Raw genomic sequence first — 24579 nt, forward strand, 5'->3', positions numbered from 1 at the left:
ATGACCTGTCACAAAGTGCACTACTGGAAGAACCCCCTTGATGTCGGCTATGGTGCAGGGGGCTGCTGATGGAAACAGAGGGGCTGTGTTTTGTTTAAGGGGCTTTCCAGGTGACTCAGATGGTAAAGAATCTGCCTGCCAAGGCAGGAGACCCAGGAAGATCCCCTGGAGGAGGGAATGGCTACTCACTCCAGTATTCTTGCCTGGGGAATCCCATGAATGGAGGACCCTGGTGGCCTATAGTCCACGGGGTCACAGAGTTGAGCACGACCGAAGTGACTGAGCACAAGGCATCTTGTTTATAGTCGTCTTTTTACCATGATTTGATGTGCATAATATTAAAATTACTGACATGTGAGAGCACACACATACAAAGGACTAGTATAATGTCATCACTGGCCATTGACATTGATAACAATATACCAAATTAATCCAGATTTCACTAGTTTTACTTGCACTCATTGATCCATGGGTATATAAGTTCTATACAAATTTATCACTGTGTAAATTTGTGTATCTGCCCACTGCAATCATAATACAAAACAGTGCCAAAACCAAAAATGTGGCAAGTTGAATAACGCCCCCTCCCAAAGTCGTCCTGGAGTAGGAAGTGGCAGCTCCCTCCAGTATTCTTGCCTGGAAAATCCCATGGACAGAGGAGCCTTGAAGGCTACAGTCCATGAGGCTACAAAAAAATCGCACACAACTGAGCAACTAGCACTTTCACTTTCACTCACATCTGTACACGACTATTGGAAAGACCATAACTTTGATTATACGGACTTTTGTTGGCAAAATGATGTCTTTGCTTTTTAATACACTGTCTAGGTTTGTCATAGCTTTCCTTCCAAGAAGCCTGAGTCTTCTAATTTCATGCCTGCAGTCACCATCCGCAGTGATGGGAGCCCAAGAAGAGAAAATCTGTCACTGCTTCCACGGTTACCCCTTCTATCTGCCATGAAGCGATGGGACCGGAGGCCATGATCTTAGTTTTTTTAATATTGAGCTTTAAACCAGCTTTTCACTCGCCTCTTCCCCCCTCATCAAGAGGCTCTTTAGTTCCTCTTTGCTTTCTGCCAGTAAAATGGTTATCATCTGCATATCTGAGGTTTTTGATATTTCTCCTGGCAATCTTGATTCCAGCTTGTAACTTATCCAGCCCAGCATTTTGCTTCATGTACTCTGCATATAAGTTAAATAAACAGGGTGACAATATACAGCCTTGTCATACTCAATTCCCAATTTTGAACCAGTCCTTTGTTCCATGCAAAGTTCTAACTGTTGCTTCTTGATCTGCATACAGATTTCTCAGGAGGCAGGTAAGGTGGTCTGGTATTCCCATCTCTTGGAGAATTTTCCACAGTTTGTTGTGATCCACATAATCAAAAGCTTTTGTGTAGTCAATGAAACAAAAGTAGATGTTTTTCTGGAATTTCCTTGCTTTCTCTATCATCCAACAAATGTTGGCAATTTGATCTCTGGTTCCTCTGCCTTTTCTAAACCCAGCTTGTACATCTGGAAGTTCTCAATTCAAGTACTGCTGAAGCCTAGCTTGAAGGATTTTGAGCATAACCTTACTAGCATGTGAAATAAGCACACTTGTATGATAATTTGAACATTCTTTAGCACTGCCCGTCTTTGGAACTGGGATTAAAACTAACCTTTTCCAGTCCTGTGGCCACTGCTGGGTTTTCTAAATTTGCTGACATATTGAGTGCAGCACTTTAACAGCATCATCTTTTGGATTTGAAATAGTTCAGCTGGAATTCTATCACCTCCACTAGCTCTGTTGATAGTAATGCTTCCTAAGGCCTGCTTGACTTCACACTCCAGGATGTCTGGCTCTAGGTGAGCGATCACACCATTGTGGTTGTCCAGGTCATTAAGATCTTTTTTGTACAATTCTGTGTATTCTTGCCACCTCTTCTTAATCTCTCCTGCCTCTGTTAGGTCCTTACCCTTTCTGTCCTTTATCGTGCCCATCCTTGCATGAAATATTCCTTTGATACCTCCAATTTTTATGAAGAGATCACTGCTGCTGCTAAGTCGCTTCCGTCATGTCTGACTCTGTGCGACCCCATAGATGGCAGCCCACCAGGCTCCCCCGTCCCTGGGATTCTCCAGGCAGGAACACTGGAGTGGGTTGCCATTTCCTTCTCCAATGCATGAAAGTGAAAAGTGAAAGTGAAGTCGCTCAGTCGTGCCCGACTCTTAGCGACCCCATGGACTACAGCCCACCAGGCTCCTCCATCCATGGGATTTTCCAGGCAAGAGTACTGGAGTGGGGTGCCATTGCCTTCTCCGAAGAGATCGCTAGTCTTTCCCATTCTGTTGTTTTCTCTATTCTTTGCATTGTTCATTGAAGAAGGCCTTCTTACCTCTCCTTGCTATTCTCTGGAACTCTGCATTCAGTTGGGTACATCTTTCCTTGACTTTAATGTCTAAATTAGTATTATTTTGTGTTGCTTGACTGTTTTCCTTTCTGTCTGCATTTTCTCACTTCTCTGATAAAATTTGGGCTTCCCTTATGGCTCAGCTGGTAAAGAATCCGCCTGCAATGTGGGAGACTTGGGTTTGATCCCTAGGTTGGGAAGATCCCTTGGAGAAGGGAAAGGCTACAGTATTTTGGCCAGGAGAATTCCATGGACTGTATAGACCATGGGGTTGCAAACAGTTGGACATGACTGAGCGACTTTCACTTTCACTGATAAAATTTATCTTTTGGAATTCGAGGAAGACCTAGGAGTCTAAAGTTTTTCTATGGACAAGAGGCTGTTGGAGGACATGGAGTGGGGTAGGGCCTAGTTCCTGTAAGGCTCCATAGGGTCATATTCAGTTACAATAAGATTTAAGAATGCTGTTCTGGGACTTCCCTGGTGGTCCAGTGCTTAAGAATATACCTGTCAATACAAGAGACCTGGGTTTGATCCCTGATCCAGGAAAATTTCATATGGCATGGGGCAACTAAGCCTGTGAGCCACTGCTATTGAACCTGAGCTCTAGAGCCCTGCTCTGCAACAGGAGAAGCCACTGCAATGAAAAAAAAAAAACAAAACATGCACTGCAACAAAGGTAGCCCCTGCTCGCCGCAACTAGAGAAAGCCTATAGGCAGCAGTGAAGGAAGACCAGTGCAGCCAAAAAGAAACAAAGAAAGCAGGCCAAGTTCTAGCTTTCTGACTCATTTTCCTCTGGGTTTTTTTTTTTTTTTTTGGTTTGCAGGATCTTAGCTACTAGACGAGGCATTGAACCCAGGAGGCCACAGCAGTGAAAACACTGAGTCTTAACTACTGGACTGCCAAGGAACTCCATAACTCCATTTTAAATGAAGCTTCTGTTTATTAATTTTCACACAGATCTCCAATTCTAGGAGTGGACTTGCTGGGTCATCTGATAATTCTACATATAACTTTATGGGCACTGACTAAACTGTTCCCACAGTGGCTGCCCCATTTTACAATCCCACCAGCAATGTATAAGGGTTCTATGCCTTTGCCAACATTCTATTTCCTGGTGGTGGTGGGGGGGGTGTTTTATTATTTTTTTTTAAATCACAGCCATCCAGTAGGCTGAAGTGGTAGTTTTGTGATCCGATTTGCATTTCTCCCTATACTGCTGGTGGTAAGTTTTTTTTTTTTCATGAGTTGGCCATTTCTTTCTTTTCTTTGGAGAAACATCCATTTGGATCCTTTGCCCATTTTTTGAACAGAGATTTTTATCTGTTTTGTTGACTGAAAAAAAAATACAAGTGACCTAGAGGTTGAGAGTTATGTTTTATTTGGAGCAAATTTTTAGGACTGAAGTCCAGGAGGCAGCATCTCAAGTAACCCTGAGAGAACTGCTCAGAGGAGAGTGTGTGTGTGTGTGTGTGTGTGTGTGTGTGTGTGTGGTGGGGGGTGTATGTGTGTGTGTGTTTAGGAGTCAGGTTACATAGAAGTTTTGCAACAACGGGCAAGTAGTCTGAACATCCAAAGTAATTTTGTGAATTAAAGAAAACCAGATAACCCAAGTTAAGGAATTTAGTGCTTTTCTCTGTATGAGAAGATGCTGGAGTCTGGGCTCAGTGAAATCACTCCTTTGATATGCACCTCAGCTATCTGGGGACCATATCCTGTTTTCACACCCTGAGTTCCTCTGGGCTCACCAGAGGGAGTGACTGTAGTCTGAGCGCTGATAGAGGGCAGATATTCTCCTTCCCAAGTTCCCTCAGGTTCACTGGCTCACACTGGAGGGCTACAAGTGCTGATGACTGTGACATCCTTGGTTATTGACACCACAGGAAATACTAAATTTCTCAGTTCCCTGCTTGGAGGGTCTGGAGGAGCACAAAAGAGGACTAGAATATGGTACTGAATGAATGAGTAAATGTGTTTCAACAGGCAGTGGAGTTTGCACAACCAGCAAAGCGCACCCACCTGCGCTTATCTGGGGGTGTGACTGCTTCAATCATTGCGATGATGGTTCTGCCCAGCGGGCACCTGTTTTGCGTGGTCCTCTAAGAACCACGCCTTAAACTTGAACCAGGTCACTACCTGAGATTCCCACGTAGCCGCCTCCTCAGGGCCGCAGATCCGCTTCAGGGGCGGTTGCCCTGGGCAACCTGTCGCGCCACGCTTCCTGTATTGATTCGAATCGCAACTTACGTCACGTCCTCCCGAGATGCCCGAGGCGCGCAGGCGCAACCGCGCGAACTGGACGGGGCGTGATGGGGCGCGGGCGCGATGCTCGGGCGCGCGGGGGCGTGGTGGGGCGTGGCGGCGGCACGCAGCGCGCCGGCGCGGGGGCGTGGCTGGCCGCGGGAGCGCGCGCGGCGGAGGAGGGCGCCGGAGGCCGCGGAGCAGCGGCCGACGCCATATTTAGGAGCGCGGAGCCCGGGATCCCGTCAGCTGCGGCCGCTGCCGGACGCAGCGGAGCTGCGCGCAGCGCAGGTGGGCGCGTCGCGGCGCCGGGAGAGGCGGGGCCGGTGGAGCCAGCGGGCGAACGGAAGCGAGCCAGGTGAGGCGGCTGAGGTCTGGGGACCCGCCCCCTGGACCCGAGCTGCGACCCCGGAGCCGGGTTGGGCCTGGCAGCAGCGTGGGTCTGTCCTGGCCCCCCGAAAACGAGCCGGCGATCCGGCTCACCACTCCCAGGCTTGAGCCCCGCTCTGGGAGCCGGCCAGACCCCCGAGCGCCGCCCCCAAATCCGAGCTAGGCCCGAGTGACCTCAGCATCCCACCTCCCGTCCGAACCCCCATGTCCGAGCCTTCCCCCAGACCAGGCCCTGGATGACCTCCCCAACCCGAGCCACCTGCAGCCCGCCATCTCCCCGCGAGGTCAGCGTCCCTGTTCTTTCTGATTATGAGGTTGAGCTCTGACCACCCCTAAACCGGGGGACTCACCAATCCGCCCACCAAAACGGCCGGCCGACGCCCTAATCCGTACTCTGCATCTCTGGCCTGTCAACCTCGGGTCTCCCGAGCTCGGGCCCGGCCCAAATTGAAACTGCCCCCTTGCCCGCCCTCGAGCTGTCACGACTCACCCAGGCCTGGACCAGCCCCCGTCCCCGCCCGGATAAAACACAGTCCAAGCCTTGTGGACCCTGAACAACCGGGCTGAGGGTGCGGAGACCCTGTCCGTCGGGGCTCCCCATTGTACTCATCGCGCCTCTCTCTGCTCCTGGCACACGGAAGCAGTTAGACGACGAGTTTTGAATACCTAAGTGCCTCTCTGGCTCCCGGCCCCTCTGGTTTCTGCTCCTGCCTCCCTCCCTCCCAGTTTGTCCCGTTCTGACCACTACCCACCCAGAATCCACCTCTCCGTTTCACCGCTGACTCCACCAAAATCCGAGATGGCCTGGCTGTGCCCAACCGCCCTCCAGCCCGGGATCATTCTGGTCTTCCTCCAAGCACAAGCGCAGCCACCTGGGAAAGGCCACAGTCACCCCATCACAGCCATCTTCCTCAACTAAAAACTGACCCCCGCCTCCCATTGGCCTTGCCTATTCTGACCTGCCCCCAATTAAAAGCCTGAGTTCCACTGTTGTGTCTATGTCCAGCCTTAACCCGTTTTGTTTTCCCCCATCATATCAACTCTGGGTTCAAGGGGCCTTTCAGACTGGGGACTAGATTCCTCTGCCCCCACCCTGGTACACTGAGCAATGACCTCATGCCTCTGGCTGTTGAGGCAACACCCCATCCTCTGTACCCCTCCACCCCACTTCTTACCATCCCTTGAGTGAGGACAGTTTACCTAAAGAAAAACCGTCCACTAAGACCTCATGCAGCCAGATCCCTCCCCCAGATGGGGCCAGGTGGGAATGTCTGTGTAATGAAGACCTTTGAGGGGGTTCCCTTGTAGCTCAGTCTTTGAAGAATCTGCCTGCAGTGCAGGAGACCTGAGTTCGATCGCTGGCTTGGGAAGATCCCCTGGAGAAGGAAATGGCAACCCACTCCAGTATCCTTGCCTGGAAAATCTCATGGCCGAGGAACCTGGTGGATTGCAGTCCATGGGGTCTCAAAGAGTCGGGCACATAACACACTCCTGATGGTAGGGGCTGGATCTGTCCTCTGGAAGCTGTTGAGATGGGGTAGAGGGGCTGTCCCCAGAGTGGTGCACGTTGTTGCTTGGAACATCTCCCAGCCCATTTATGGGCAGACTGTCTCGTGCATCCTCGTGGCCTATGATGTGGAGGGTCCTTTCTGTTTTGGCCACACCGGGCTCGTGTTTCTTCTGAACTTGAGAGTGGAGGCAGGTGTGCTGGCCACTCACTGGTGCTTTGCGTCATGAGTGAGGTTTAATTGCTCCCAGAGGGTTCCATTAAGGATGCAGGCCCTGCCTCTCCAAAATCCAGAGCCCTGGTCCTCGGACAGTGCTTGGCTCAAAGGACACTTGCTTTGCTGTGGTGGGGGGCAGCGTCTCCCGTGACTGCGCTGGCCAGCTTGCTGCCAGGACTGTTGCCCAGGAAGGTCTCAGAGTCTGTGCCTGGGCTGGTGGCATCTGTCTGGGGCTGGGCACAGGGGACCTTGAAGCCTCACAAGGCTTCAGAAGCAGATCTGCATAGAAGCTCACACTGGGCCCTGTGTTGCGGCAGGAAGTCTCCTGCCATTCATGTTTACTGGGGCTGCTGACTGGGGCAGGTTTTGTGTACCAGGGACTTCTGCCTTTGGGGAGGCCCAAGGTGGTGTTGGCTGTGGGGACCTTTCGCTCAGTGTTACTGAGAGGGATGGGCATCAGAAGCCAATCTATCTTCCAATCTGTCTGGGACTCTGGGCTGACTTGGAGATCAAGGGACTTGTTCTTAAAGAAACCAGCTGACTTGGAACACCGTATAATCCTGGAGATTTTTGTCTGGGACACTGGTGATGTCTGGGGACATCTGTGGTTGTCATGACTGGGGAGGCTTCTAACATTGAAGGGGTGGGGGCAGAGATGGGGCTCCATACCCCATGGCACCCAGGACAGCCCCCCACTGAGAGTGATCTGGCCATGATCCTGAAAGTCCATGGGGCCAAAGTTGGAGGCCTGGGACCAGAGCACCAACCAAAGCCTATGAGTGCAGAGTCTCCGTGTCAGTGCCCTGAGATGCTGGGGCTGGAGAGTCCTGGCTGGAGTGGATAGAGGGTGGGCAGTCCATCTTGGGGATTGGCACAGGGAGCCAGTGGCCTGCAGAGCTGGGAAAGGGATGTTCAGCCCTCCTCTTCTGCCCTGGTAGCTCCCAGTGCTGCTGGGAGCAGTGCTGCTGCTTCGTTGTGTCAGCCAGCTCATCAGCCCCACTGGTCTTGGCCTGCCTGCCCCTCACTGCCTCCCAAGTCTTTGGCTGCTGTGGAGCCTGCCCAGTGCAGGCAGGGAGTGTTTAAGTCAAGGGACAGGCGCAGGGCCCAGCCCCCACTGACAGTCTCCACGGGACGTCTGTGGCCCCGACTGCCGTGCCCTGTGTCCTTGGCAAGTGACTGCCTTCTCCTGGCTCAGTGTCCTCAGGTGTGAAGGAAACGAGAGCACACACTGTGCCCGGCCTGCTTTAGTCATCCCACCACCACTCACGTGGCAGCCTGCACCTTCCCCGTGTCCTTCAGTCTCCTCCACTGTTGCTGTTCAGTCATTAAGTTGTGCCCAACTCTTTGCGACCCTGTGGACTGCAGCACACCAGGCCTCCCTGTCCTTCATCATCTCCCAGAGCTTGCTCAAACTCAAGTCCACTGAGTCAGTGATGCCATTCAACCATCTCATCTTCTTTCACCTCCTTCTCCTCCTGGCCTCAATCTTTCCCAGCATCAGGGTCTTTTCCAATGAGTTGGCTCTTCGCATCAGGTGACCAAAGTATTGGAGCTTCAGCATCAGTCCTTCCAGTGAATATTCAGGGTTGATTTCCTTTAGGATTAACTGCTCCAGTGATGTTTCTCTTATTACCTGATTTTTGTGGGTAACAGCTTTACTCAGATAAAATTGTCATGCTCCACACTTCACTCACTTAAATTGTTCAGTGGGGTGGTTTTCAGTATGTTTATGTGGTGTGTGCATCTGTCTGTCACCACTGTAGTTCCAGAGCATTTCCATCAGCACTCACTCCCAGCCCCTTCTCACCCCTGGTGACCACTAACCCACTCTTGGTCTCTGGATCCACCTATTCCTGGCATTTCGTATAAATGGCATCACACAACATGTGGCCTTTCGTGTTTGGCTTTTCTCACTGAGCGTCATGTCTTTGGGGTCGTTCATGCTGTAGCATGTCCTCCTTTCTGTGGCTGGATAATTCTGTTGTGTGGATGGGCTCTGTCCTGATGTCTCTGCATCAGCTGGCAGGCCCCTGGGCTGTTGGCACTTTCTGTCTGTTGTGAGAGAGCTGCTGGGGACACGGGGGCACCCACCTGCTCCGTCTCGGCTAGGACACCTCTGCTCTCTCTTGGTGGCCTCCCCTCACCCTCAGTTTCTTGTCCTCATTTGCTGCTGCTGCCCAGACCTGGCTCCTGACTGCGGCCCACGTGGCCAGCGGCCCGTCAGCCTCCCCTAGGTGGCATATCCAGAAAAGGTGGCCCATTCCTCAGACCTGCCCACCCCCCTCAACCTCACCTGGGACTCCTCCTCTCCACCCCCCACATCTTGTTAGGATCACCTGCTTTCTTACCTGAGCAAGTGGATCCCAGCTCCCCACCAGCCCACTAAACCACCTCTCATCAAGCCCCTGCCCCATCCTTCTCCACCCCTGCCACCAGCCGCCCCAAGGCACAGCCTAGGAGGTTGTGACAGCCTCGCCACCTTTCCCTCTTCCTGCTCCCAGTGTGCTCCCCCCAGACCATGCCTTCTAACCCCCCACTCTTCCCCAAATCAGAACTAGCCTGGGAGTCATAGGGTTGTGACGCTCAGTGAGAGTGTCATCTCTACCAGGCCTGAAGCTGCTTCAGGAGGCAGGATCAGGCTGCCATGGTGACAGGGAGGCCACTTGAGGAGGTGGGGGGAACAGATAGGGGGAGGCGTGAGTGTCTGTCTGTCTGCACTCAAAGAAGGGCTGAGCACTGAGAGGTCAGTGCTAGTCTTCAGAACCAGAGGAGGCAACTTTTCCCCTAGAGAGTCCCCTAAACCAGAGGGTCTCCATCAAAACTGAGGGTGCAACATCAGTGGGAGGGGCAGAGATGCTGCTCAACCCCACTGCCCAGAAGGGTCCCCACAGGGAACGACCTGGCTGCGTATCAGTATGTGTGGAGGGGGCTGCCCCCAACATGCTAGGCTTTTCCTTCTGCCACTCTCACCCTGGACCCGTGGGTGGAAACCACAGTGAGGAGATGGAGGAAGTACCTCTGACACTCCCGGCTGCCTGTGAGGGGTGAGGTCCCTGAGCCCAGGTGTGCAGGCGGACACAGAGATCTGTGAAGGCTCTGGGGTCCTGACGGGCCACGATCAGGAGCTGTGGTCATATAGATGGTCACGAGTCACTGCTGTGGCACTCAAGTCCTTCCTTTCCGTAGGCTTGCATCCTTTGAGCTGCTGCAGACCCAGATGCCCTTAAGGCCTGAAAGCTTCACCCAGTCTGATGGGAGGGGGTGCCCTGTGAGCCAAGAGGTGAGGGTGAGGGACCTGGAGGTGAGACTCTCTTGGGGGTGTGGTCACAGGCAGGAGAGCTGTGTTGACAAGGCTCTCCACGCCTCCAGGCTGTGAGTCCTCCCTGCTTGGCCACTCCTGCACCTGCCCGCACATGGGGCTGTAAGCCTCTGCTAAGTGAGTGAGTGAGTGGATGAATGACAAGAAGAGGCTCCCCAGGTTCACCACCGGGCCTCCCCACCCAGTGTGCTCCTTAGTCACTCGGAAGACACTGTCCGCTGCTGGGCGCAGCCCTCTCTGACTCTGGCCGTCCTCAGGCTTGTCCTTCCTTGTCCTTCGACGTGAGGGGCTGCTAGCTGGTCGGGTCCCCTCTGCAGGTGCAGCCACTCCCTGCTCACGTCCCTGTCTGTGCCTCCGCTGTGGCAAGGCCCAGAGCCCAGGTCCGTCAGGAGGCCGCGCCGGCACAGCCGTGGCCAGCCCTCCAGCCGGCGGGAATCCCACTCCTCTCCTGTTCTCAGGACGATCCTCCCTTGTCCAAGGGGAGACCAGTCCTTGTCACCTCTGGGGACAGTAGGGGAGAAGATGGGGCCCTGCCCTGTGCTCCCCACATGCCGTACAGCCTGCATCGCTGGGCGGTGGAGGGGCGGGAAGCAGGTGCGGCTGGGACCTGTCGTGCGCCCCTCACTGAGCCCGGGAGACCAGCTCCGCTCCCTAGAGTCCCCTTGGGGTCAGACTCCCTACCAGCTACTCCATGGAAGTTGCACCCAGTTTCACCCCTGCACTTGGGGTGTTACTCCATTATCCCCACTTTTGAGATGAAGAGACAGGTCCTGAGAGGAGAAGTTGCTTGCCCGTGCCAGTTAGCCAGTAAGGGTTGAAGCCCAAACTCACAGCCAGCTCTGTCCCCCTCCACAGCCCCCCCCCCCCCCCCGGGACTGGTGATGATCGCAAGAAGGGAATCTGCCAGGGCTGGCCGGCCTGCGCCTACGTGGACAAAGCAAAAGCAGAGACTCTGCTGGGAGCAGAAGATTGGAAGACCCCCATTTCTGGTTGGGTCTCTCTCTGTGGGACTTCTCCCCCACCCCTCAGATTCTGGCTGGACTAAGACGACCAGTTGCCCTGCCTTCTCAGGGGCTGATGGTCAGGAAGCCATGGACTGGCACCAGAGCTACCGCAGTCTTTGGGTTCTTCAGCTGCATGCCTCATGGGCCAGGAGGGTGCCTCCCGGAGGTTTAGGAACCCCTTCAGAGGCTATGCCCCGAGCTGATGGTTCTCAGGGAGCCCCAGGTATTGGTCACCATAACCCCTAATTGGATATCTCCCACTGGAGCCAACTGGTGCTGCTTCACCCTGGCTGTAATGACCAGTCTTGAGAGGGCCTGGGAGCTTTAGACGGCTGGCCTGCTGGTGCCCGGGTGCCCACCAGCCTCCTGAGCCCCAGGGTCCCTCCTTTGTGGAATGGAGGTAGAATTGAGCCTGGGGACTGCACTGAGTCATGCACCTGGACCGCCTGGCACTTCGCTGGCTGCTGGGGGGCACAGGTGGGCTTCGCATCCCTGCCGTCAGCTGTGTCCTGACCGCCTCCCCACAGGGCTGGGAGCAGAGTCCCATCCCCTGGGATGCGGTCCCCATGGGCTCTGCTGCCTTGTGTCCTCAGAGAGCCTTTGGGGAGCCTGTGTGACCTCCCTCCTAGAGGCCAGATTTACCCTCTCTAGGGTGATGCTGTGCCTCCCCCCGACCTCAGGGGACACTGGACTGTGTCTGGGGACATCAGTGATCCACTCAACTGGGGGGATCCTCCTAGCATCAGACAGGAAGGGCCCTGGGGGGCTGCTCTACACCCACAGCACCCTGGATGGCTGGGATGTCAGCAGTGCCTTGGGGATGGGGGAGGCAGGCAGCTGCCTGGAGTCCTGAGTCATGAGCCACGTCATGGGGTGTCTCCTTGGCCTCAGAGCCCCATAGCAGGAAAACAGCTGGAGCAGTTCTCAAGATAAGCAAGGCCCCAAAGGACCTGCAGTTGGGCTCAGCACTGCTGGAAGCAGGGCATGGCCCAGTGGGCCTGGCACAAACTCGCCGGGGGTATGCCCAGGATGCTGCTCTCACCTGAGGAGGCCTCGACAGCGACAGTGGGAGGGGCTCACTATCCTGGGTCCTGCCCCACAGGCCACTGTCTGACCTCATTTCCTCTGTGGGCTCAGGGAGGGGTGGTTCCTGCTCACCCTTGGAGCTGCAGTGACTGGAGGTGAGCACCTGCCCTTGTGTTCTTCCTCAGGTGGGACCCCAGCTGTCCGGAGAGCTCTTGGGGCTTGGATACTGGGTTATCTTCTGGCCCCTGAGTCCCTGCCAACCCAGGGCCAGCCCATGCTCTGTCATTTCACTGGCCTGGCCCTGTGGGCCTTCCCAGCACTGCATCAGATCATCCATCCGCTCTGGGGGGCCGTGACAGGCACTGGGGTGTGGAGTGGCATCTCTGGCACCCACAGTCGTGACAAGCACAGATGTCCCCAGACTTGGCCTGGTGTCCCCAGGGCAGAACCGCCCTGGTGAGGACCACTAGGTTGTACTGAGTGCTTGGTAACTGGAAATCCGGCAGGCTGGAGGGCTGGGCGAGGTTAGGGGTTAGTGAGAAACTGCAGGGGAAGCCTCCTCCAGTGGGGCAGCGGCTGGAAAGCCAGGAGTTGTTAGGAGACAAGCAAAGGGGGCAGAGTGTTCCTGTGCACAGCTGGCTGTGCCCCTGCCATGGAGACTCTTCCGGTCTCACGCCGGGTGTGCGTGACCCCCGCTGTGTCTGGCTGCTTATTTCTGTGAAGGGTTGGTGAGTTCCCGAGACACAGAGTCCAAGAAGCACAAAGTGACAAGGCAGGAGACCAGGGCTTCCTTCCTCACTAGGCCCCATCCTCTAGTTCCTCTTCCCCAGACTGTCTAAACCTTCTGAAAACAGCTTGTTCTGTACAGCGTGTTGTGCGTGCAGTGGGTCCCCAAGATCCCCACCCCTTTACCACTGGGAAAAAGGCCAGGCCCCCAGGTAGACAGCTCTGTCCCCTGCTTTCCTGAGCAGCCTGCATACAGTAGCTTCCTTGTACACACGGGTTTGCACATGTGTGCCAGAGTTTCTAAGGGGAAATTCTTGGAAGTCAAAAAGGATGTGCGTTTTTAGATTTTGAAAGCTGTTGCCAGATTTCGGCTCCTGCCAGCAGCGGGTGGGAGTGTCTCCTCCGCGGGCGAGGGTGTGTCCTCTGATCCTGGAGCTCTGCAGCGTGAGGTGGGAGTCAGCATCTCCCGTCTGCCTCTGACCCTCCCCCTCCCTCTTAGAAGGACCCTGTGATGACACTGGGCCTCCTGGGGAATCCTGGGTCGACCCCATCTCAGGGGCCTTAACCCCGTCTGCAGAGCCCGTTTTGCCATATAAGGAACACAGCCATGATCAGGGACTAGGGAGCTCTCTGATCCTCAGCAGCCACACCTGTCAGCAGTGAGCCGCCTGCCCGCCACATGGCCTCCTGCAGACTGTCCTGTCGGGACGTAGCCCACAGATGGCGAAGGGTACTTCACTTGGGCGTGCTGACTGGATTCAGATTTAGTGCACACCTGGTGCCTGGACACTCAGCGTCTTAGCAGCAGCTCCTTTGTGCATCCTAGAAAACCAGTCTTCACGTACTCAGCAATGGCCTCAGTGCTTTGGGCTCTTAACTTCTGGTGTGTGGGCTGCATCTGCACCGCTGTCTGGGCCCTGCCGTCTGACCACACAAGGAGCCGCTAGGGGCATTGAGACAGTGGCTTTGGTCTGTGAATGGAGAGGCTGTGGTTTCCATCAGCCCTGTGGGCACCCCCCTCGCCATCCCTGAGCTGAGGCCCTAGAGGGGGCGCCCCTGAGCACGGGCTCCCGGGAGCTTCCTGCCCGCCATGTGGCAGCTGAGGCCCTGTTTAGCTCTGCGGAGTACATTCAGTATGTCGGGCTGAGAAGTTAGCCCTCTGACCCTGGTTTCCATGTGTCTGCCAAGCAGGGACAGCCACTGACCTAACTCAGACGCTGGAACAGAGTTCAGTGGCTCCTCTCAGTGTCCTGCCTTCTCATAACCTGCTCACGGGCCCCTTGGGGGAGGAGTAAAAGGCCAGAGAAGGAGATGACTGGCAGTCATTTCAGAGGCTTTGTCTTGCGGCCACAGTGGACGAAACGTGTCCAGGGACCTCTGCCAGACAGGATGCCAATGGCCACAAAGGGGCGGCTTCTTTCACAGATTAACCTGAAATGGGAGTGGGGGTTGGCAGTGTTGCAACCCCATTTCTCTCAGCGGGAAGTCCATGACGGGGCTGTGGGCCAGCAGGGCTTGGAAGAGCCCCAGGCCAAGTGAGGGGGTGCCGTGGCCTGGGGTGGGGGAGGGAGGGCAGGTGGACCTCCAGGCAGGAACCCTGTTTGCCCCACCTGACCTGACCCCTTGCCCAGCCTCGCGTCCTCATCTTTGCAAGAGGGTGCAGGCAGCCAATTCGCAGGTGACTGGTGGCTGTGTTACGGCCCCTCAGGGTCTAACCCCACTGGCTCTGCTTTGGCCAAGCGTCTGCCTTTGGGCCAAAGCCGCACTGAGAATTCCCTGTGCGTGGCACAGTCCCAGTGAGGGATGGGGACTGACAGGCTCATGCCAGTGCCTCTGCCTCAGCCCAGGGTTAGGCCTAGGAACTCGGGGAGTGAGTCTGAGGTGTGGAAGTAGGATGTAGGCAGATCCGCCTGAGCATCTTGTAGTCTCGTGGTCACGTGTAAGAGCAAATGTTCTTTGATTTCCTTTTCTGTCTGCATGGATTTGACGACTCTGGGACCTCCTAAGAGTGGAATGACACAGCGTGTGACCTTTTTCTGTCTGGCTCCTCTCACTGAGCATCATGTCCTCAGGGCCCACCTGGCGTGTGGCAGGTGTCAGAACCTCCTTCCTTTTTTAAGGCTGAGTGATAACTCCACTGTGTGGAGGGACCACATTTGTTTGTCTGTTCACTGTCGATGACTCTCGGGTTTCTCTTCTTGGTTTTCGTGATTAGTGTATGTAAAGACACTTGAATACTGGCTTCTTTGTGGGTCTGTTTCCTTTCTCCTAGGTGTATATCTACATATATCTTGAAGTGCACTTGCTGGGTCACGTGACTGTGTATATTTGATTTCTTGAAGAGTTAACAGGGGTGAGGGGCTGGGGGCAGTCAAGTGTTTAACAGAGACAGAATGGGGAGTGAGTGTTTCATGGGCCCAGAGCTTCCATTTGGGAAGATGGGAACAGTTCTGGAGATGACGGGAGGGTGGTTGCGTAACAGTGAGTGTGTTTAGTGCCATTAAGCTGTGCACTTAGAGGTGGTGACGATGGTGAATTTTACGTTATGTGTACTTTACCATATATATATATTTTTAAGGCAGGAGTGGACTTCGCCAGGGCACTACATCTAGCAATTTGTATTAGTAAGCTTAATTTCTGGCCAGGCTTTGCTTTCTTGGTTCATATTTGGTCTGTTATCGCTGTGCGCTGGCCTGGAGGCTCAGGGGCTGGAGCTGGCCTGGCCCCACCTGCACATGGCCCTCCAGCTGCAGGAGTAGACTGACAGTGGCGGGAGAGGCGGCGGGTTCTGGGCGTGCCGTGCTCGGCCCCCTCCCAAGCCTCCTGTTGCCCTCCCTCAGGGCATGCTAGCGTGCGGTCGTGGGCACCCCGGACCCAGGTCTGCTGTCCCCCTGGGAAGGGTGTGCTGCTCTCTGAGGCGTCCTGTCCTGGAAGGTGCACAGCCCTCCTGCCTCAGGCCTCTCTCTTCAGCCTCCCCTCATGCCACACTCTAACTCCGGTCTTCAGAGAGGCCTCCCGACTGGGGGACCTGGCAGGGAACCTGTCTGTCCACTGGTGGCGATGTCCCTCCACCAGGCAGGCCTCATGCCCAGTCATCTCCATGGGGAGGGCCAGGCAGCTGATGGACCCCTTCCTCACTCCTGCCCCCTGTTCTGTGCTTTGGGATCAAAGCTGCTCTGCTTAGAGGAACAGGGATCAGCACCACCCCTCCTTTCTCTAGGTGCCCTAGGAGCGAGGATGTGGTCCAGAGGTGGCGAGACCCGGGCCTGTGTGGGAAGAGGAGGGCTCCTGGGGGCAGATTCCCCACAGGACAACCAGAGAGGAGCCTGTCTGCCCCATCACAGCCCTCCAGGCTCCTAGGGGGAAGGCCCCACCCACATGGCGGGGGGACTCGGCTGTCGCCCAGGGTACCCCATGGTCACCAGCGACCAGGGGACCGCTGTCTGTCGGTGCTGACCTCTCCCCCTCTCCCCACCAGGCCGTCTAGGGCTACTGAGCACGGCTGGCAGGCCGTGCCTGCCCGGCTCACCATGGACCAGGACTATGAGCGGCGCCTCCTGCGGCAGATCGTCATCCAGAACGAGAACACGATGCCGTGCGTGAGTGCTGGGGCTAGCGCGCCAGTGCCATCCTGCCCGGTGGAGCCTGTGTGGTGGGGCTGGTGGGGGCCCAGGTGTGCTCAGCCGCTGGGCTTTGTCCCTTGAGAACAGAGGTGCCCAACAGGTAACACACACGTTCTCCCCCATGGTGGCGGCATGGTCACACCCAGGTGTGAACCCCCCAGCACCTCCCCACACTTCCTCTGCTGCTGGGGCCACGGACCCCTCATTCTCTGGGTGACTGGGACAGAGGAATGGGGGGAGCTGTTTTGCTCTTTCCCAAGCTCCTACCCCCTCCACCATGTTGTAGGCTCCCAACACTTGGCAGGCTGTGCGCACCGCTTCTCAGTACTCTTGGCTCTGCACAGGCTGTCCAGGGCTCCTTCCTGCCTCTTCCAGTGTCTGGGGTTGTTGGCACTCCTGGGCACACAGACCTGTCCACCCCACCTCTGCCTTGTCTCTGCGTTCCCTTCCTCTGTGTGCTGATGTCTCTGTCTCCTCTGAGGACACAGGCCTTAGGTTTGGGGCTGTTCTGCTCCAATGTGAGCTCATCCTGCAGAGACCCAATTTCCGGTTAAGGTCGCACCCCAGGTCCCAGGGGCGGGACCGCAGCAAATCTCTCTGGGGAGCACAGTTGAACCTCCCTTATAGGAGGAAGGGCATTCCTGGGACATTCCCACTGCCTGACGCCGCTGCTGGGGAAGAGACCGTGTGGGGATGTGGGTGGCGGGACAGGTGGACGCCCTGTGTTCTGTGCCGCCACCTCTCCTGTCTGTGTGTGACCCTGGAGATGGATTGCAGCTCATGGCGATGCCCGCACTTGGGCTCTCGCTCTCTGGCCACTTCCTGCCCGGGGAGCGGGACACACGAACTGAGCCTCAGACGTGGTGCCATTCACAGGCGCCAGCACATGGGTTACTTCCAAGATCAAACCCTTAGCCAGAGGCCACAGACAAGGAGACGTTGCGGGCGGGGCCTCGGTCAGGGAGGAGACACTGGCCTTGGGGGCTCTGAGGCACCCAGCCAACACTGCCGTCCTTCTAGGTGGCGGAGATGCGGCGAACCCTGACCCCTGCCAACTCCCCCGTGTCCTCCCCCAGCAAGCACGGAGACCGCTTCATCCCCTCACGAGCTGGTGCCAACTGGAGCGTGAACTTCCACAGGATCAACGTGAGGGGCTGCTGAAGGGCGGAGGGTGAGACCCTGACTGTGCAGCCTGGGGGCAGGGGCCCATCCTTCCCACTCACTCTTCCTTCCCCTCTCCACCCACAGGAAAATGAGAAATCCCCCAGCCAGAACCGGAAAGCCAAGGACGCCACCTCAGACAATGGCAAAGGTCAGCACTTGGGTCCCCCCCCAGCCCCAGTCCCCCACCCCCAGCCTGGCCTCACGGAGCTTGGTGCCCATAGATGGCCTGGCCTACTCGGCGCTGCTCAAGAACGAGCTGCTGGGCGCTGGAATTGAGAAGGTTCAGGACCCACAGACAGAGGACCGCCGGCTGCAGCCCTCCACACCTGAGAGGAAGGGCCTCTTCACGGTGAGCTCACTGGCCGCTGCTGCCTCCTACGCAGCCCTGCTGGGAGCTGGAGTCCAGACGGTGGGGGCCCCTTTAACCCTTGCCTCATGCCAGGCTCACCTCAAGCTGCCCACCACTCCTTTGACGAGCCAGCCCCAGGGCAGCGTCAGGGGCCTGGCTTGGGACCCCCCTGACACTCTGAGTTGAGGAGCTGGTGGCTGTGGGGGCAGGTGAGATGGGCGGATGCCAGCAAGCCTGTGGGAGGACACCTCGGGAGCCAGGCCTGTTTTTCTGGGGACAGGCGTCTCTAGTCAGAGCGCTTCAGGCTTGGCGCCCTGTGTGCTCTCCCCCTGGGGCTCAGGGCACCGGGCTTTGGGGCACAGCGTCCACTCAGCGGTGCCCCCCGCCTGCAGTACTCCCTCAGCACCAAGCGCTCCAGCCCCGATGATGGCAACGACGTGTCCCCGTACTCCCTGTCCCCTGTCAGCAATAAGAGGTGAGTGCAGACCTGCACGGGGGGGGGAGGGGCCAGTGCTGGGGCTGCGCACAGGTCAGGGAGGCTCCAAACAGAGGGCAGTGGGTGTCGGCGCTCAGGGCAGCTGAGCACCCATGGCAGAGCGTTGGTGGCCATGGGATCACCCACAGGTCTGGAGTCACAGAGTGTCAGTCAGGATGAGCCCAAAACACCAGGGGCTGCTGGAAAGGGAGACTGTGAGGTCTGTGCAGTCACTGCAAAGCCACTACTCCACCCACTCCCTGCAGTCAGAAGTTATTGCGGTCTCCACGGAAACCCACGCGCAAGATCTCTAAGATCCCCTTCAAGGTCCTGGACGCTCCCGAGCTGCAGGATGACTTTTACCTGAACCTGGTGGACTGGTCCTCCCTCAACGTGCTCAGCGTGGGGCTGGGGACCTGCGTGTACCTGTGGAGTGCCTGCACCAGCCAGGTGGGTTCCGCTGAGTGCGTGCCCACGTGTGTGTGTTGCGGAGGGTGGTGCTAGGGAGCAGCCAAGCCAGGCCGGGCCCTGTGTGAGCCATGGGGGAGCTGCTGGGGCCTGGATAGTTCCCAGCCACCCCCTTCTCCTACCCTGCCCCGGGCTGGCTTCCAGCAGTTAGAGTCTTTGCTCCCGGCTTGAGCACAGGGCCCCCACCCTGCAGTAACTCCCCCTCCTCTGAGTGGCATGTTTGAGGGACAGAACTACATGTTGGTGAGTTCAGAGAAAGTGAGTGGAGCCCCCCACAGGGACACCGGCACTCCCGCATACACATCCCCTACAGCCCGTGGCTGACGCCTGCTGCAGGACCCCCCGGCTGTGATGCCCGTGCCCCTCCAGTCTGTGCAGTCAGCATCCCTGTGCTTGTGTGTGTCCCTGAACCTCCAGCTACCTCCTGGGGCCCACAGTGAGGCTGTTGCTCACAGGCCTGAGGTGTGAGGGAATGAGAGAGTGAAGGGGTGGGTGGATGGATGGATAGACAATCTGGGCCTTAAAGGAGGAGTGGACCCCACATCTGTCGCACCAACATTACACCTTCCACCAGGTGACCCGGCTCTGTGACCTCTCCGTGGAAGGGGACTCAGTGACCTCCGTGGGCTGGTCTGAGAGGGTCAGTACACCAGCTCCATCCCCTTGCTGGGCAGGGCAGGCACAGGGGAGGTCTGACTGGACTTCACTGGAAGGCACTTCCGCAGTGGTGGGCTCCTTGCACACCCAGGAGGAGCCTTATGGTCATTGTCTAGCCCCAGTGACATCTGCGTGCTGGCTGTCCCCAGCCTGGTTAGAGGACAGACACGGGGGTGGGCAGGTTTGCTCCACATGTTGGTGCGTGTGGATCTCTGCGCATGTCATGTCGGTTTTAACAAACCTAAGCTCCATGACTTATCTGCCTGGGTTCCTAGGAGGGGGATCCTATGGCACAAGCATTAAGAGACTTCGGAGGGAGGGGGAGGGGAAGGCGCCATGCTGGGCCTGACACCTGCCCATGTTGCCATCCTAGGGGAACCTGGTGGCTGTCGGCACACACAAGGGCTTCGTGCAGATCTGGGACGCCGCTGCGGGGAAGAAGCTGTCCATGCTGGAAGGCCACACGGCACGCGTCGGTGAGGAGCCACCTGGGGACAAGGGTGGGGGTGTGCTGTGGGGCCAGGCCGCATCCTCAGCCTGCCCTCCACCTGGCCACAGGGGCGCTGGCCTGGAACGCTGACCAGCTCTCATCTGGGAGCCGGGACCGCATGATCCTGCAGAGGGACATCCGCACACCCCCCCTGCAGTCAGAGCGGCGGCTGCAGGGTCACCGGCAAGAGGTGTGTGGGCTCAAGTGGTCCACCGACCACCAGCTCCTCGCCTCGGGGGGCAACGACAACAAGGTAGGCCAGCCCCTCGCTCCCTGCAGCCCCTCACTCCCTGCAGCCCCTCACTCCCTGCAGCCCCCTCTGTGGAGCAGGGATGATGGGAGTGTGCTGAGGGACGCCAGCCTCACAGCCCCGTCCCCGCAGCTGCTGGTATGGAACCACTCAAGCCTGAGCCCTGTGCAGCAGTATACAGAGCACCTGGCCGCCGTCAAGGCTATCGCCTGGTCCCCCCACCAGCATGGGCTGCTGGCGTCTGGTGGCGGCACAGCTGACCGCTGCATCCGCTTCTGGAACACACTCACAGGGCAGCCGCTGCAGTGCATTGATACTGGCTCCCAGGTGTGCAACCTAGCCTGGTCCAAGCACGCCAACGAGCTGGTGAGTGGTGGGGTACAGGACGGGTGGGCGGCAGGGGGGCGAGCAGTCAGGCCCTGGCCAGCCAGGTCTGGCAGAACCTCACCCAGGCATCCATACCCAGAGAGGCCATACCCAGAGTGACGCCCAGAGAGGCCCAAGGGCTCTCATGGGCAATGTGGTCCCCATGTCTGTCCAATCGTGGACCAGGGAGCCGGGCTGGGGGCTGTCACCTGCTGGTCTCTGCACCCTCAGGCAGGTCCTGCGTTCTTGTACCTTGTGGATGTGTCTGGGGGCCTGGGACCCCGGCACAGTGCCCTTTCTGTCCCCTAGGTGAGCACACACGGCTACTCACAGAACCAGATCCTGGTCTGGAAGTACCCCTCTCTGACCCAGGTGGCCAAGCTGACTGGGCACTCCTATCGGGTCCTGTACCTGGTGAGTCTCCCTGCCAGGCCCAAGAGGCAGTACGCCCTGCTGCCCAGGTCTGTCTTTGCATCTGGGCCAGCTCCGGGCCCCGGGACCAAGTGACAGGTTGTGGCATTGTCACTCTGAGTCTATTTCACCAGCTCCCTGCCCTGTGAGCAAGGGTGGCTCTGCCCACTGTGTGATCTCCAGGTGTCTGCTTCCACATGGAAGTGGAAGATGCTGCAGATAACCCCCGTGTACTTGCTCAGGTCATCTCTAGACGGTTCACTAAGCAGCCACTCCCACGTGTCTGGAGACAGGAGCCCTTCTCCTCAACGCACATGCCCTCGTCAGCATTTTGGTGTTTTCCAAAAAAAAGTTTTGTCCTTAAGCCAGCGAGTCCTTTGCCGAATCGCACAGCAAGATCATCCCTCGTCACAGCAGGCAGGATGTCCTTTATGTTTTCCCTGGGCGCCTGCAGCTGCAGGGACAGTGGTCTCTCTCTCCTCCCGTAGGCCATGTCCCCCGACGGAGAGGCCATCGTCACCGGTGCTGGAGACGAGACACTGAGGTTCTGGAATGTCTTTAGCAAAACCCGTTCAACAAAGGTAAAGTGGGTCGGTATCAGCGCCAGATGTTCCCAATTGTGTGCCCCCAGCATATCCTGCCCCCCCGGCCCCGCCCCACCAGCCGTGATCTCTCCAGGACCCCCAACCCCTCTCTGCTTCTGCATTGCCTGGCCCTCTTGCACATCCTGGGGCGCTCACCATGCTTGGTGCCTGCACAGGCCCCTCCTCTGGCCCAGAGCCTTGGGGTCTCTCCGGGCAGAGCTTCCCTCCCATGCCTGAGCGGCGGGGCTGGGCTGAAGGCTCAGCGTTGCCCCTGTGTATCCTGCAGGAGTCTGTGTCCGTCCTCAACCTCTTCACTAGGATCCGGTAAACCCACAGCTACCGGCCGTCCTGGTCGCAGAGCAACACCTTGTCAGCGTGCATGGACCCTCTGCTCCCCCCAACACGGGCCCAAGATCGGCAGTGGGGTGGGGCGGGAGCCAGGCCTGGAGAGACCCTGAAGATTCCATTAAAGCCTGATTGCGAACCCTGTTGGCCGGTGTTTGGGGCAGGGCCGGGGCGGGCAGCAGCAGGAGTGGGGCTCTGGCTCCCCACCCTGGGCGGCCCCGGCTCGGACAGTGTGCCCAGCGCAGGAGGACTCCTGGACTGGCTGCTTCCATCACCCATCACCACCACTGCCTCATCAGGGCTGCATGCTATGCCCGGAAGCATGTGCCCACCGCCGCCCACGCCTGCCGCAGGACAGGACAGCTGGACACCACGCCAGTCAGCCGGGAGGGATCACAGGGATGTGCCCTCTTGAGGGGGTCTCTGCAGCCACCTCTGCTCTCCCTGACCCGGCCACCCCCCGCTGACTCTGAGTGCAGGACATTGGGAGCAGGCCCCAGGCAGGCTACATGCCAGAGGTCATCTCGAGGTGGACTTGTTATCTGAGGAGAACTCTAGGGGGGTCTGTCCACTGTCACGTATTCACCCCAGCTGAGCCCTCCTTGTTGCTCACGGGGTCACAGGCAACTGTGATTCTTGGCACTTGCAGGGTGACCAGTCAGGGTAGCCTGAGGGCAGAATCGATTCCAAGGGTCAGGTCCTGTGGGTTCCTGGCCCTCCCCAGCCCTTCCTTCCAGGCTACCCTAGTGGGTCCTGTCTGCGCCTTCAGCCAGGGCAGGGGGCACCCCAGGGTCCCCCACAAGTTTGCCGAGCTTCCCCTGGCTCTGGGCCCACCTCCCTGTCATGCTCCACCCTGTTTCCGCTGCCTCTGTCTCCCCTTCTGAGGTGGGAGGACGTGGATGGGCGTGGACAGGGTGGGGCAGGCCGTGTGGGAGCCCTGCTCTTGGTTCTGAGGACCTTTGACCCTCGGCAGCCAGCGTGTGCATGTGTACATATGTATTTGTGACTTTCCTTTGGATTTGTTTTTGTATTTCTGTAAATCGGTCCCCAAATGTTAAGGCTCGCTGGCAGGGAGCAGTGACCTGCCCCTACCCCTGGGGAAAACGGGTCACAGCTCTTAAAGCCCTAGCATTCAGAGGGTGGGCGGGTGTCTGAACTTGGGGAAGGGTGGGCCTGCCTCCAGCTTCTTGCAGAGGGCAGAGGGACAGTGTGTATAGACGTGTATGCCCATTGGTCCAGGTCTTATTTTTGTTTGAGTCTTTTTTTTTTTTTTTTTTTAATAAGAAAACAGTCCTGTGTCTACCGCACCCGGCCTGGCTCTGCTTGTGGGCCCCGTACTTGAGGGCACAGACAGGGCAGAAATGATGAAGCATGTGTTGTCTTCCAGTGCAGTGGCAGGCCTGGGCATGGGAGCGGGCGGCTGGTGGGAGAGCCAACCACGTGGTCATGCCCAGTGAGGCTGTCTGTCAGTGTGTTTGGCTCTGATGGTCTGCACTCACCGTAACCCCAGAGCAGCCTGAATGTCACAAGCAGGTGGCGACAGGCTGAGGAGGCCACTTGTAGGTGGTCAACAGGGAGTGCCAGTGTCCCTGAATGCCTGGATCCCTGATCCATGCCAGTCCTTGCAGCCCAGCTGGTGGTAGGTTCTGTGGGAGTGAGAGGGTGGACCCAGGGGTGGTGGTGTGAGTAGCCAGCAAGGCCTGGCTCAGTGCCCTGGGCTTGGGGGGTGCTGGGGAGGTGGGTAGGACTTGTTTCCATTGCTCCTAGACTGACAAAGGGGAAGGGTGTTAGTGACAGCTGAGGGTGAGATGGGGAGGAAAGCAGCCAGGCTGGAGGGGCTGTGACACTGGATGGGCCCCCTAGGGGGTCCTAGAAGAAACGAGGTGAGGCTCCTGCACTGAGCAGATGCCCACGACTGGTGGTACATCCTGTGAAGATCCTTGTCTTGGGCAGCAGGGACGAGGGAGGCCGGAGTCCAGACCTGCCCTTGAGTAGCTCCTGTCATGCAGGTGAGTGGACAGTAAAGTGTTAAGTGCATGTGGCAGGCACAGTGTGAAGGGGGGTGGGGGGCCTTGGGAAGAGGCAGCTCTCTCGAGCCCAGGGCTGAGGTGGGAGCAAGGGTCCAGTGTGGGGCACAGACAACAGCTGGGCTGAGGTGGTGCCCCAAGCCATGGGCATAGCTATGCAAAGGCCCTGGGGCAGGACCATGTTGGAGGAACAGAGGAGGGAGACCTGTGTGTGTGGAGCAGAATGAGCAAGGGGGAGAGAGGGAGGAGGGGAAGGGAGGGAGGGGATGGGGGAGGTCAGGCAGGGCCTGGTGGGCTGAGGAGAGGATTTGGGCTTTTACCCCCAGGGAGGTGGAACAGGACCACGTTGCTGTGTGGAGACCTGGACACAGGTGGGAAGGGACCAGGGAGGAGGCTGTGCCCTGTCAGGTGCTGGCAGGACTATAGCCACAAGCCACTGGAGATGGTGAAAGACAGCCAGGTTCTAGATTTGTTCATTTTTTTGTGTGTGGTGAAATGCGCGTAACATATTAAGGTGTACGTTTCAGTATGTTTTTAGTATGTATC

General features: G+C 57.4%; 1 protein-coding gene across 3 annotated transcripts; it reads left to right on the forward strand.

Annotated features, from left to right (window-relative positions):
• Nucleotides 1-4809: 4809 nt before the first annotated feature.
• FZR1 (fizzy and cell division cycle 20 related 1) lies at nt 4810-24562 on the forward strand. 3 transcript variants are annotated; one of them, XR_005721233.1, is made up of 15 exons: nt 4810-4993; nt 16303-16423; nt 17468-17593; nt 17696-17759; nt 17833-17960; nt 18353-18435; nt 18702-18885; nt 19478-19543; nt 19934-20036; nt 20119-20303; nt 20433-20666; nt 20976-21080; nt 21566-21667; nt 21948-22876; nt 24293-24562. XR_005721233.1 is itself a non-coding variant. In XM_040241926.1 (14 exons), the coding sequence occupies exons 2-14, from the start codon at nt 16355-16357 to the stop codon at nt 21987-21989; spliced, it is 1482 nt and encodes a 493-aa protein (XP_040097860.1). In that variant the 5' UTR covers nt 4810-4993; nt 16303-16354; the 3' UTR covers nt 21990-23278. The 3 variants fall into 3 exon arrangements, 2 of the variants coding, with proteins under 2 accessions (XP_040097860.1, XP_040097859.1); XM_040241926.1 differs by lacking the exon at nt 24293-24562 and having other exon boundaries at nt 21566-21658; nt 21948-23278; XM_040241925.1 differs by lacking the exon at nt 24293-24562 and having other exon boundaries at nt 21948-23277.
• The last annotated feature ends 17 nt before the right edge of the window (nt 24563-24579 follow it).

The sequence above is a fragment of the Oryx dammah genome, unplaced genomic scaffold, assembly GCF_014754425.2.
Source record: "Oryx dammah isolate SB20612 unplaced genomic scaffold, SCBI_Odam_1.1 HiC_scaffold_5, whole genome shotgun sequence".
Classification (NCBI taxonomy): Eukaryota; Metazoa; Chordata; class Mammalia; order Artiodactyla; family Bovidae; genus Oryx; species Oryx dammah.

What these genes read in the sequence shown, in the direction of transcription:
- FZR1 (XM_040241925.1), top strand. Translation starts at nt 16,355, where the DNA reads ATGGACCAGGACTATGAGCGGCGCCTCCTGCGGCAGATCGTCATCCAG. An exon ending in ACGAGAACACGATGCCGTGC is followed by an intron (nt 16,424 to 17,467) that starts GTGAGTGCTGGG and finishes CCGTCCTTCTAG; the next exon opens with GTGGCGGAGATGCGGCGAAC. An exon ending in TCCCCTGTCAGCAATAAGAG is followed by an intron (nt 18,436 to 18,701) that starts GTGAGTGCAGAC and finishes CACTCCCTGCAG; the next exon opens with TCAGAAGTTATTGCGGTCTC.